This window comes from Ranitomeya variabilis, chromosome 4 (assembly GCF_051348905.1).
Source record: "Ranitomeya variabilis isolate aRanVar5 chromosome 4, aRanVar5.hap1, whole genome shotgun sequence".
Lineage (NCBI taxonomy): Eukaryota > Metazoa > Chordata > Amphibia > Anura > Dendrobatidae > Ranitomeya > Ranitomeya variabilis.
Window position 1 is genome coordinate 279,745,125 of NC_135235.1, and position 14,558 is coordinate 279,759,682.

Sequence of the window (14,558 nt, forward strand, 5' to 3'; positions counted from 1 at the left end):
CTGCAGGCAAAACTGAAAGTCAATATTTCCTTTTTACATATTCTCTCCAGCTGCTCTCCAAGAACATAATAGAGCAACATTCGACTGTTCCCTACAGGAAAAAATACTAATAGCAATTAACTGAACTGGAGCACGACTTTTACTGCACAGTGTCATTGCAAGAGCGGTGTAACTACCTGTAATGAATGGGAGCCCATTAGAGCTTCTTTGTTCCCCAAGTGTTTCAGATGAACTGAAGTCTTACATTCCATACAAACTGCACTTCCAATATATAAAGAAGGAGCTTTTCCTGGATAATTGACAAGTCTTAAATTCTGGAGAAAAAACCCATATACTTAATTATCTGCTGGAACAGTGACCTACTGATACCAAAGCCTTATCTCTACTATTGTGATTGGTGTCTGATGTTTCAGGACAACAATACAGTGTTCTAAATTTTGGAGTTGATGATGTAAAAGTTCTTTGCCTCCCTGTATATTGTGCAGAACCAAGAACTACGGCATATAAGGGAATTGCTTGTAGCTGTCATTTCAGGCGACTTCAGAATGTCATGTGTGTGTTTATGAAGAATAACACTATTTCTGGCCATTATATGACTTGTAATCTGCATTTTTCATTAGCTTTCCCTTCTGCAGAGTCTAATTATCAGTTGTCTCCGAGCTAGTGAATGGAGACTAGCTGCTGTGATATCTCCCATATACAACACTCACACATCAGAGTTTCCTGCTCTATGTAGCACACCCTCAGAAGCACCAGCAGCATGGAGGACCGTGCCACAGAACTAAGCAGTATTGCTGTGAATCCAGCTTTACAGGGAGATAAACCACTTAATGGAAAGCAGCAGCATAGCTTTGTGTTTCTCTGATTCTGTCACTCTGCACCTCCTTTTTTCCTCCCATCATTCTCCTTGGCTGATTTTTAGTACAACTTCATTATAGCAAAGTAGTGATCTGTGACTGTAGCTTGACTACAGTGTCTGTGTGGAATCTGCAGTAGTCTGAGAAACACCTCCTGTCTCTGCATTGCTTTAATTATCAGTTCTCTTTGACCTTGTGGGTAGAGACTAGCAGCTGTGATATCTGCCATATACAGCACTCACAGATATGAGGTATCCCTGCTCACCTGTTTTAATGTACCACCTGTTCAGATTTAGCAGCAGCATGGAGAACATCATACAGCAGCACTAAGCAGTATAGCTGTGAATCCAACTCTATATGGAGAAAAACCACATACTGAAAAGCAGCAAAAGCAGCAGCATAGGTCTGTGTGACTCTGATTCTCTCACTCTGCCCCACCACTCCCCCTTTTCCTCATATCGTGCTCCTTGGCTGCTATTTAGTACAACTTCATTAGAGCAGTGTGCTGATCTGTGACTACAGTTGAGCTACAGCCAGGTTCTATGGGGGGGTCTGTAGTAGTCTGAGACACTCCTCCTCTCTACGCGTTGGTTTGGGTTGCTGCTCTCACCAACATGACTGTCCACTGAGCATAAAAACAAGCCTCACAGTCTCAACTGAAAGTGAGTAACGCACCAATCAAAAAAACATGAACATCAAGTAACTGGAGCAAATATACTCAAGCAAATTAGTTTTGTAGTTGATTCAGATGTCCATTTCTTTGGCAAAAAAAAGGAAGAAAAAAAAAGTTTTTTTTCAGTGAGATAGATAAAGTTTTCACCCGATTTTGGTCTGAGCGGCATCCATTTTATTTGCATGCAAGAGAAAAAACATTCCAATCTTCTCCCTCATTAAACAGTTAACAACAGACTGCATCAGATGAGTGATTTTGAACCGTAAATCAGATTAAAATGGACATGTTTTTGTGTTTTGATTTTTTTCTTATGGACAATTGGTCTTCCGAAAAAAACACGTAAGCAGCCCCCTAGATGGAACATGTTCGATTTGCGGAAAAAAACAAAGCACGCACCTAAAAAAACAGATGTCCGTTTTTTAGGGGACCATAATACAGGTGATATTTGTTAAGAATTAGTGATGAGCGAACATGTTCGGATAAGGTATTATCTGAACATGCTCGGATAAGGTATTATCTGAACATGCTCGGATAAGGTATTATCCGAGCATGCTCGGGTGGTAACCGAATGACTTAGGCATGCTCAAATATGTTTGAGTCCCCGCACCTACATGTATAGCGGCTGTTCAACAACCGCAACATATGCCGGGATTGCCTAACAAATCAGGCAATGCTTGCATGTGTTGCGGGGTGGGGACTCACAGTGAAGACACTCGGATAGCACCCGAGCATGCTCAGATAACACCTTATTCGATCACGTTTGCTCCTCACTATTAAGAATCTGAGGTCCTCTAACTGATGAACCACAGGAAATCCTTACTTCTGTAATAAGGGTGCAAAAACCTCACTTTAGCTAATGTAATACTTTTTTAGAGGATTGCTCCAAAACTTTTATATTGTAGATCTATCCTCTGGAGAAGTCATCGGTATGAAATCAGTGGGGATCCAATCAGCACCATCAGCTTCCACAGAACATGAGTGGATCTGCAGTACTCGGCAGTGACCACTACACAGTTGATGGAATTGTGCAGTTCAGCTCCACAACTGCAGTTACTGCCAATGAGAAAAGTTGATTGTTAGGGGAGCAGTGGGTCTCCACCTCCCGATCTTATATTGTAAACCTATCCTGAGGATATTAAAGTAGTGGAGAAACACTTTATGTAAGAAGAGTGTAGAATTATACTTCTACTCAAATTTTACAGAGCATTCTGGTATCAAATTCATAATAAAGCAACACAAGCAATGTATACAAATAATCTAATGTAGAAAGATGTATTTATGGTAAACTCACATATGAAGCAAAACTAACAACATCTGCCCCCTATTCTCTTAATCTAATATGAGGAATGTGTTAGATGAGGAGTGCTCCAGGACCTGAAGCCCACCAGAAGGTGTTCATTGCATTGCTTTATAGGCATCCATCATAGTCACAGAATGCCGGCTGATTATGGAGCACATATGGCACACACTCACCTGTTCTTATTTTTTTACAGATTCCTACTCCTGTCCTTCTCGTGGCTCTGATGGATGGATGTGTATAGATAAATGTGCCCTGTGACATGAGCAATACACATCCTACACATCATTACGTTATATCAGCATATTGTATTTGAACAGTATATATTATATATAACCCTGTAAAGCTATGTACTGACTCTCGGAAAGTGTGCATATGGACCGACAGACAGCTGCTGCATTAACTAGAAGCAGAAATAGACTTTACAAAACATCACTAAAAATATCTTCAGGTGGGAAGAAAGCGTTCCAGGTATGCTATGCGGTACTGTTCTGTTGATGAACGCAATCGTAGCATATGTGCATGAGGGTGTGCATTAGCATTTTATCAAGGTGTGAAAGGGAAGGAAAAATATGGGATAAGCACAGGTGCTGGAGTCCTGCTAATGGGGTGTCAATACAGTATTCTCATTTGGAGGTGTTGGACCCATTATTTGTGTGTTTTGCTGAGCGGAAACTCGACCACATATGGAAATCTGCTTATATCTGAGCATTAGAGAAATGGCTAGCACAGCCTCCCAGCTTGCATCACTCAATATCCCTGGCAGGTCGGTATTTCTGACAAATGCAGATCTAAAGCATACACTTTAATAAATATCTTCAAAGCTGGAAGTAGAGCAGCTTTGTAAACGTACTGCATTTTTTACTGATCCAAAGTTTGTATAAAAGACTAGAGCTAAAGCAGCAGAATTAGAGCAGAACTAGAGCAGAGCTAGAGCAGAGCTAGATAAAAGCTACAGAGGTGCTAGAGGAGAACTAGAGGAAAGCTACAGAGGAGCTAGAGGAGAACTAGAGCAGAACTACAGCAGAGCTACAGAAGAGCTAGAGAAGAGCTACAACAGAGCTAGAGGAAAGCTACAGAGGTGCTAGAGGAGAACTAGAGCAGAACTACAGCAGAGATACAGAAGAGCTAGAGGAGAACTAGAGCAGAGCTAGAGGAAAGCTACAGAGGAGCTAGAGCATAGCTACAGCAGAGCTAGAGCAGAGCTACAAAAGAGTTAGAGCAGAACTACAGCAGAGCTAGAGGAACGCTACAGATGAGCTAGAGGAGAACTAGAGCAGAACTACAGAAGAGCCACAGAAGAGCTAGAGCAGAACTACAGCAGAGCTAGAGGAAAGCTACAGATGAGCTAGAGGAGAACTAGAGCAGAACTACAGAAGATCCACAGAAGAGCTAGAGCAGAACTAGGGCAGCGCTACAGCAGAGCTAGATCAGAGCTACAGAACAGTTTGAGCAGAGCTAGAGTAAAAGTAAAGCTACAGCAGAGCTAGAGCACTAGAGAAGAAGTAGAGCAGTGCTAGAGCAGAGCTAAAACAAAGCTACAGAAGAGATAGAGCAAAGCTACAGCAGAATTAGAGCAGAGCCAGGACTCCTGAGATTCTTCAGTTACTTTAAAGAGCTCGAAATAAAAATTTGCATTCTTGGAGACATAGTCTTTATATCAGGCATTGGTCAGTAATCAAGAAAAGTAAGCATGTTTTTAGCATTATTATTTTTTGAAGACGAAATGGGCCAGATTTAGACATTCTTCAAGCACCCATGACCATTTTGTATGCCTAAAAAATAATATTTCCTTCATCTATGTGATGGTACATTTTTCAGCAGTCTGGGTTTCACATGTCCATTTTTACCATGTGTTCACTGTTTTTGTTTTGTTCTTTTTTTTGTCATTAATTCAATCACTTGAACAGGTAAGTATTACATGTTCCTGGTATTCCTTCATATGTATCAATGATTCTACATGCAGTCAGTGGAAAAAGACTGATGTGTGAAACAATGCCAGAACGGAGGAATGAAATGCACCAAAGAACTTGTGCAAATGCAATAACTATATTTATGTCTTTTAGATGTGTTTTGTTCTTTGCTAGGCAATTTTCAAAAGTGTCAGATTACAAATAATGCGCACCAATTTTTTTCGCACAAAATAATGGGGTAAATTAAGCCAACCCTTCTTTTCTGAAAATCCAGCCTTGAGCTGGCGTAAGGAGGAGATAAGTGTCTAAAGGTACCTTCACACTAAACAACTTTCCAACGAGAACGACAACGATCCGTGAAGTTGCAGCGTCCTGGATAGCGATCTCATTGAGTTTGACACGCAGCAGCGATCTGGATCCCGCTGTTATATCGCTGGTCGGAGCTAGAAGTCCAGAACTTTATTTGGTCGCTAGATCGGCGTGTATCGTCGTGTTTGACAGCAAAAGCAACGATGTCAGCAATGTTTTTACATGGAGCGTGAACGATAAGTGAGTCGCCGTTACGTCACTGGATCGATCCTGCATCGTTCTGGAGCTGCTGTGTTTGACGTCTCTACAGCGCTCTAACAGCGACGCTCCAGCGATCTAGTTTAGGTCGGATCGTTGTCTATATCGCTGGAGCGTCGCTTAGTGTAACGGTACCTTAACTTATAGCATTTAGTGTAAGAACAGGTTGCCTAAATATTAGATATTATTAGTACATTTCCCCTATTTTTTCTAGGGAAAAACAATGTTTGTAGCACCGAGCTTTATGGAGCGCCAAATGCTGGTGTATGGAGCGCACAAATTTTCTAAGGCTACATATTTAAAGCTGTCAACTCTATGGGACTCCTGTTCTGAAAGGAGATTGAGTTTATGTAAAAGCAGCCCAAAAGTAAATGATGTGGTAGTAGTAGGTGACGTTACCTATGAGCAAAGGCAGACATATCATTAGTGCAACCTGTGTGGCCTCACAGGGGCCCAAAAGGTAGAAGGGCCCATTTCAACCCCCAAAGAAGTTGAAATTGTGCATTAAGATGAGCTATTAGGCTACAAAGGGCCCAAATGCTGATCTTGCCTAGGAGCCCTCTTCTAACTGTCTGCCAGTGCCAGTAAGGATGGAGGCGAAGTTTGGAATAGGGCTTAACCTTCCCCAGGAATGTTGTCAACTTTCCTATATTATTGATTTATGCATTTTTGCAGCCTTCTGTATATTGCTCTGTCATGTGTATGTCAAGGATGTGTCAGAGGCTGCAGACTGTTGCATTGTATCTCTCTGCAGAAGATCTCAGCAGTTTGCTTTGCAGACTTCTGCCTAGTCCTTCTGATGCTAGGACCCAGTGACCACCTCCCCCGGCTCTAATGGTCACACCTGGATCTGTGTGTTTATAAATCCCAACTTGCTGTTGGGAGTTGTGGGTGATATTTTCTATTGTCACTTCCCTGTTGAGGCTTGGAGCTGCAGCAGCTAGCTAGCATCCTCTTTGGAGTTGAAGGACAATGGTTTTTCTCTCGGAGACTACTCAAGCTAAGTTTCCCCTTGTTTTGTGCATCCTAGCTGTCTTTGTTGTTAGTGGGGTTCGACCAGCATTCTCCCCTTCCTTCCCTAAGCAGGGATTACAGTTAGGATCTGGCAGGGACAAGGTTACCCTGCTCGGCGATAGGTGCGAAACCTATTTAGGGTCTCTTAGGGCAGACAGGGTGATGTTAGTTCTGCCTAGGGTTCTCCATTCCCCACTTCCCTAGAGTTGGGCCCCCCCTTCCCCTTATCCCTTTGTGTTGCACTTAGTCTGTCCTACACTGTGTGTGACAGTGTATTTGTGCGAGTCCGTACCGGAAAAATATAAGCTGCAAGATGAGTAGGTAATATACCTGCCCCAATGGACTGTCTAGTGTCAAGTCATGATTTCATTCATAGCCCTCAAATAATAAAAGCTCTAACAGCTCATATGGCTTATTTTTCCAACTTTAACATACACTATCCAATACTTCAATTCCTATGAAACAACAGGAGTTGAAGACTGCACAATTGCCATCCAAGTGCAGACATGCATGTTGACATATGCAGCCGAGTATGGGTGGTTATGAGGAAGGTTCTTCTGAGAGCTTAGCTCTTTTGCAACAGTATAGAATATATATTTTTTTTTTTAAGAAATTCAGATTTTTATAAGAGGATTTTAAGAGGATTTTTCTTTTGCAAAGCACCAATACATAAACAGGCAACAAGCACAGAACGAATTAGCACAAACAAGTGGATTAAGGAAGGAGCTAAAAGGTTGGTGGAAGCCCAAGCTGCACCAGTGCAAAAGCCTGGAAGTGAGCTCAGAAAAGCACAGGGATTTTCGACCACACTAATTAATGAGAGCAAGCTGTGGATGGAGAAGAGTGGGGAGGAGAAATGAGTGTCTGGAGGAAGACAAGTGGTTTAGACAGCAGACCTCAGACTGAAGACCTCACAGACAGACAGAGGAAAGCAACCAAGTTGTTCATCCATCCTTACGCCCCAGAGCCTTGGCTGAAAAGAAAGACACAAAATACAGGGAGAGGGGAGCACACATGGAGAAAATAATGTCTTAGATTGAGCAGAAAGTCAGCCAATTATGTGGGGGGGCATCCAAAGCAATAACCTGTGTCTATAAGCACCTACCCAGATCCCTCCCCATATTTTCAAGGAAAAGTAACAGCTGTGGGTTCTTCTTGGACAGCATTAAAAGTATAGGCCAGCCGAATGTCTAGAAACAGGAAAAAAGGAGCGTATATCCAATGTAGCAAGGGAGAGAATGGGATAAGGCTTCATTAGCAAAGTTAACACCACTTAGTTTTGTCTTAATGAGAACTAGAAGTCCTCGGTCAGTTCCACACCTTGTCTGGTCACCAGCTGAAATTTACCCACTGTACAACTTTTCTATGAGGGAGAGACAGAGACAGAGAGAAGAAAGCAAGACATTAGGAAGAATGAGAGAAGACACACATATCAATGTTTTCTTGGAATTGCACAGGAAAAGGTCAAAGAACATCGACACATGTCAGGATGCAGAACCTTAATGAAGATGGAGATATGGGAACACATGGAGAAGCAAAGGAAATGAAGAGCACCTCCCACACTTCCTCCTAAAAATTCCCTCCCGCCAACACGTTTGTGCACTTTTATGGAAGGAAAGCTCATTGTCGCCCCAATTGGAAAATTGATAAAACAGGAACATGATAGAGATTGGGAAACCTTACCTTCATATACGGATAGACATTGTGAGAATTGCACATATAGCATAGGGGAGGTGGTCAGGGGTATGTACTCACCGCAAGGACCTTTGTGTTTCATTGGAATGGCTGTTTTCTGGATGCACTCAGCTCTTTGCCGCTCGCAATCATTGGCATAAGTGCGGCTGTCCCGGCCGCAGACAGGCTTGTAGGCACCGTCACAAATAACGCGGTCACAGGAGCAGCGTGTGACTCCTCGACGATTAAGGCACACAGAATTGTGCTTACATTCATCCTTGCACTTATCTACAAAAAAAGGAAAAAGTTAACTTCACATTGTTTTATAAACGTTTTAGCACATTATGTAAAGGGTCTACCATCTTAACACTTCTTCACCACTGCATCTCTAAATGGTAGGACTTGGATTGTGACCAATATCCTTTAAGCCCAACAGCATTCTTGTTTTTTGAGGATCCAAATATGTTTTTACAACTGTTCACAATGTTAAGACCAAGAATACAAAGAAGCGGGAGTAGAGTAGGTGCAAATTGATTTGCAAAACCCGGCCCAGCTGCCACCTTTTAAAACATGTGGCTTATGGATGGGAGCCCTGAGATCCGCTTCCTGACTCACTGTATCCACGGTTCTCCTTTTGGTTAGCTGGTCTGGCATAATGTTACTGTTGCGGCATGACGCACATGTGGCATTGCACCAGGCCAACTATTTAAAAGATGCAGTCAAGTAAGGGATGATACTCACGGCTCCTGCCCAGCGGTCACAGATCATGGGAATCACGGATAGACCAGTTCCTAATAATTAATTAGCATAAACTCTAATTGGGAGCGTTTAGGAAAAAGTACGGTAAATCATAGTTTGAAGGGTTTTGGCCATCCCTTGTACTTTAGAAGAGCCCAAATGATATTCTAATCAAAGGATCATCACTACCAATCAGCTGTGATCTGTAGGGGAATCAGGCAATAATGATTTATTTCTCCTACAATGCCATTATGGAGGAAAATAGAGCACTGAGCAGTTTTTTTCTGTAAAATCACAAGGCAGTCCATGTAATGTGTGATTGTTCTAGTTCCTTTGGAGTGAGACACCTTTTCTATCTGCTGTCTGCTTTAGCTAATTAGTGAGGGTCCTGAAGATGGGTCTTTAGTTTCGGGGTTATCGTTAGCTGCATGATAACAAACATGGTAGAGGCACATTTTAAAGGGGCTACCGAGCAAATCTTACTTTCACATCGGGAGGTGAGGGATGAGCGAGGCACGCCGCCCATACAGGAGACACAACAGTCACTTTACGATACAACGTCATCAGAACCTCTAACCACCTGATGTGGAAGTGCGAATTGCTAGAGAAACTTCCTGTTTTACCCCTGCCCCTTTGACTACAAACATGGTTTATTTCAACGGCAGTCTGTCCTCACCCAAGAACTCTTTGTATAGGGATGGGAATCTACCATCTATATATAGATTTATATTGCATAATGTAGCAATATATAATGCTAATGTAAAGGATTACTAACAGAAATGAGCAAACCCTAACTGTAAAAAGTTCGGGGTTCATACTGGACAAGTCCAGTGCTGGAAGTCCATTTTACAGTTCGAGAGAGAGAGATTATCCAAGTCATTTCTGCGTATGTATTATCAATAGTTTAATCAATTTCATATACAGGTTAAGATAGTCCATCTAAGAGGGTCTCCACAGAAGAACGTCCTGTATTGTGCGGTGATGCTTTGCATTCTTCTTTTTGGCATTCTAAAAGCACACTTACTGTCGCACAAATCGATGGTAAAGTGCCAACACAGACTTCTATTTAAATGTTTCCCGACTGCATAAGTGTCATTTCACTCTAAGAACATTTTCTTTGTGTTAGAAACGCTTCTATTCAGATGGTGACAGTGTCAGGAAGACATTGATTTACTGCTTAAGACTGCAGTGTTATACAGACTTTTCTACGGTATTGTGTAACAAAAAATGGCACCATTTTCCAAAAGATGCTTAAAAAATATTTTTTTTTTTGCCACACCCTGGATGTGCTGTTCACAAGCTCAAATTACATTAACCCCACCCTCCCCCTTCACCTCCGAGCCTGTGACCTTCCTGACCAGGCCAAATTGTACAATTCTGTCCAATATCACTTTACGAGGTAACAACTCTGGAACATGTATAATAGTGATTCTGAGATTGTTTTTTCGTGACACATTGTACTTTATGGTAGTGGCAAATTTAGGTCGATAGTCTTTGGGTTTATTTGTCAAAATATCAAAATTTTTGCGAAAATTTTGAAAATTTTGCAATCTTCAAAATTGTTGTTTTTACGCCCTTAACCCAGATCATTATATCACACAAAATACTTAATAAATAACATTTCCCACATGTCTACGTTACATCAGTGTCATTTTTTTTTAAACACTTTTTTTTTGTTAGGAAATTAGAAGGGTTAAAATTTGACCAGCAATTTCTAATTTTTCCAAACAAATTTACAAAACCAATTTTTTTTTAGGAATCACATCACAATTGAAGTGACTTTAAGGGGCCTATATGACAGAAAATACCCAAAAGAGACATTATTTTAAAAACTTCACTCCTCCACAGGTTCAAAACCACATTCAAGAAGTTAGTTAACCCTTCAGGTGCATCACAGGAATTTTAATGCAATGCGGAAGAAAAAAAATTTAAATTCAACTTTTGCCCACAAAAATATTGCTTTACCACCAAATTTGGCATTGCACAAGGGTAACAAGAGAAAATGGACCATACAGTTTGTTGTTTGATTTCTCCTGAGTACTCCAATAACCCATAAGTGGTGGAAAAGTAATGCTTGGATGCACGGCAGGGGCTTAGAAGGCAAGGAGCACTTGGGTCTAAACAGTGGAACTTTTTATTGACTTGGGTCTAAACAGTGGAAACCCCCAAAATGAACCTATTTTGGAAACTACACCCCTCAAGGAACTTATCTAGTGGTACAGTGAGCAACTTAAACCCACAGTGGCCTCAAGAACTTTATAACGTTGAGCAGTAAAAATGGAAAAATACATTTTTTCTGCAAAAATGTTGATTCATACCCATTTTTTTAATTTTCACAAGGGTAACAGAAAAAAACGGACCCCAACATTTGTTGTGCAAATTCTCCTGAGTACACCGACATGCCATATGTGGCAAGGCTTGGAAGGGAAGGAGTGCCAATTGAATTCTCGAGTGCAAGCAATTTGGCTGGAGCAGATTGCGGATGCCATGTAAAATTTGAATAGCCCCTTACATGCCAAAACAGCAGAAACCCCCACAAGTGACCCCATTTTGGAAACTACACCTCTTGGGGAATTCATCTATTCGTATAATATACATCTTTAAGCCTCAGGCGATTCACAAAATTGTGTAACATTGGGCTGAGTAAATGGAAAATTGCCAGTTTTTAAACTAAAATGTTGATTTGGCCTAAAGTTTTTAATATTCAAAAGTGATAATAGGAGAAATTTAATGGTTCAATTTGTTACGCAATTTCTCCTCAGTACACCAATACTTCACATGGTAAATAAAAACCTACTTTTGAGGCACAGTGCAAAGCTCATCGGGATTTCCATCTACATCTCCAATTGACGTGATTCAGATGAAACCCCCCAGGGATCCAGTCACTATAATGAGGCAGCAGACTGGACTCGGTCTGGCCTCTGTTCAGCGGTCTTCTTTTCAGCAGTGCTCACAACTGTGGTCAATTGCAATAGTATGTACACCTAAAAAGGACAACGCAGGATCATAGGCCAGACGGCGTCCACAGTGCCTCCATCTGTCTCATTATAGGGAATCTTCCTCCAGGGGTTCTGTGTGAATCATTTATTTCAGAGATTTACATGGAAACCCCGGTACAAGCGCTCAGCGCAGAATAAATGTGCGCCGTCTTACTGCAATCTTTGGGAGGAAAAATTAACAAATCAACAGCAGGTGAAGAATTGGTTTTATTTATTTTTTTATGTCGTTCCTCATGTGGTATAAAGGATTACACGACTATATTCTTCAGGTCGGTGCGATTACAGCGATACTAAGATTGAAAGAAATTCATAAGAAATGTGAATATAAGTCAACAAATTAATGCAAAATCTTCACCTGGATTAAGAGCCTTAGGGTACGTTCCCATGGTCAGTAAACGCTGCGGGTTGGACGCTGCGTACATCTGCAGCATCCAAGTGTTATAGCATAGTAGATGGGATTTCAAGAAATCCCATGTCCACTATCCGACGCCCGCGGATCACTGGCGAGAAGGACATGTGGTGCGTCTTTCCAGACTGCAGCATGTCAATTTATCTTCCGGAGACTCGCGTCTCCGCAAGATAAATTTCAGCTGTACAATGTATTGGATGCCGCGATTCCACACGGTTCAATGAACACATGCGGAATCACCTGCATTCAAAAGTCGGCAGTGTTTTGGACGCTGTAGACATGTGCTGCGTCCAAAGTGCTGCCAATTACTGACGGTGTGCACCTGTCCATGCCTCTTCTTTGCACCCTGCTCATAGTTTTATTATCAAGGAGCTAAGTGTGTTGATCTTACCCTGAGCCTGGCACTGTCCTGAGCGCACTTTCATCAGCTCTATTCCTCGAATGCTTCCATTCCTGGTCATCATACACTCATTGTCATAGGTTACGCCATCATCAGCGCACACAGGTTCCCTCCGGGCAGGACAGTTTTCTGGCCTTGAGAGCATTTCCAGTTTGCGGGTGCGTGGGTGTACCCTGCACACCCGATTCATGTCATTTAGGGCATTCTTACATGGGTCTAGAAATACAGAGTAAATATTAACAGGTTACTAATGTAAACCAAACCTTTTTCAACAACTTTCTATATATTAGAAGTCCTGGATGGTGGCATGCAAAGAATACATGGCACACCTGGTAAGGACTTGGCTCTCTTTTAGAATGTGATATTTTCCAAAGAAAAAAGACTAAAAGGCTTATCATCTGTTTTCTCCTTCAAACACTTTCTATGACCCTGAGGCCCGTTTTCCATGCTCTTCTTTGCCTACAACACAGTTCCTTAGAAGAGGAACCATAGGGATCAAGACTAATGATGAGTGAATATGCCTGGATAAGGTGTTATTCTCGTGTGCTAACCAAGTGACTTTGACATGCTCAAAAAATATGTTCAATTCCCTGCGGCTGCATATCTCACGGCTGTTCGACACATGCAGGGATTGGTTGTTTGTTAGGTAATCCCCGCATGTGTTTTGGCTGTCTAACAGCTGCGAGACATGCAGGTGTGATAACTCAAACATATTATTTGAGCACATCGAAGTCACCAAGCACCTGAGCATGCTTGGATAACACCTTATCCCGGTACATTCGCTCATCACTAATGAAGAGTAGACCAAACGCGTTATGAAGCTTCCCTCCATGAGCTTTATGGTCTTAGGTAGAGGAACAGGAAGGATATTTATCTAAAGAGCATATACATACAGTATATGTATAGGTAAGCTTAAAAAAATTAAAAGTCCAATAGATCTAATGGCTTGTAGATGCAACTTCATGTAGATGCAACACATACCCATATTCTGAAATAAAGGGGCTGGACAACCAAGATTGAGTATTCAGATCTTGGATGGACATCTGGGTGCTCAGTAGTAAAAGGCCGAACGGTGGCTACTGGTCATCGCTGGTCACACATATATTTGGACTATTGGAAATGTCCTGTACTTCTTTGGCATACAACTATTTTCTACAGGTCTGAATTGAATTGATGAGCGCACAAAACCAGAATTTCCTGACCCAGATACTCGCACAAACGACACACAGTGAGTATATTTAGCTTTCGCTTACAATGGCTCGGTGTTCTTAGATATTAATCTAGATACACAATACACACACTTTGAAGGATGAAATTCACTACACAGTATATTGGTATAACTGTCTTGAGGGAATATAAGCAAAAAATATGCCCTAAATGAGATACAGTCAATTCACTCGGAGCAGACAGTTGGCTTTTCCCAGCAGAAATCCATCACCTGTGAGCAATTTGCCAATTATTTCTTCTTTTATTAGTCTGTTATATCCAGGCGTATAACTCACAGGAAGCCTGCCATTTATTATTATTATATGATAACATATCTATATCACCATTTATGTATATGAATATCTCTTTGTCACGTTTTGGATACATAGGTAATTTGGCCTTTGACATCCTCAGCTTGCTCGGGTACAATTCATCCCTAGCGCCTGTGTATATTGTGTGTTATTATTGCGCCTGGTAATTGCTCTGTATTTATTATTATTTATAACGGTAATAGTACATAGGTTTTAATGAAGCTGGGATTTAGGGATTCATGTTCTCTACTTGACGGAGGTCCCTTCGCCTGTATTCCTGCGTATATTGTTATTATTATGAATCTTTGCTCTTCCAGGAGAGGATTTACCCTAATCATAAATACGCTTCATTATAAGAGTAGCGAGACGGACTGGTAGGTACCGGAGGAATGTGAGCGCACAGAGGTCATTACAATAGGCGTCACTATACGTGTGTGTGTGTGTGTGTATATATACTGTATATATATGTGTATGTGTGTGTGTGTGTATGTATATGTGTG

The 14,558-nt window shown here is 41.5% G+C and overlaps 1 protein-coding gene across 16 annotated transcripts in view; it reads right to left on the bottom strand.

Moving 5' to 3' along the window:
- AGRN (agrin) overlaps positions 1 to 14,558 on the bottom strand; it is a 487,688-nt gene that overhangs the window by 160,759 nt on the left and 312,371 nt on the right. For all 16 annotated transcript variants that reach the window (XR_013213195.1, XR_013213196.1, XM_077250009.1 and 13 more), the window contains 2 exons: positions 12,533 to 12,757; positions 8,077 to 8,283 (listed from right to left, as the gene is read on the bottom strand). Coding sequence is in view for 14 of the 16 variants with exons in the window: in XM_077250009.1 (XP_077106124.1) it covers positions 8,077 to 8,283; positions 12,533 to 12,757 (432 nt within the window). In the remaining 2 variants the exon portion in view is untranslated. The remainder of the gene's footprint in view (positions 1 to 8,076; positions 8,284 to 12,532; positions 12,758 to 14,558) is intronic.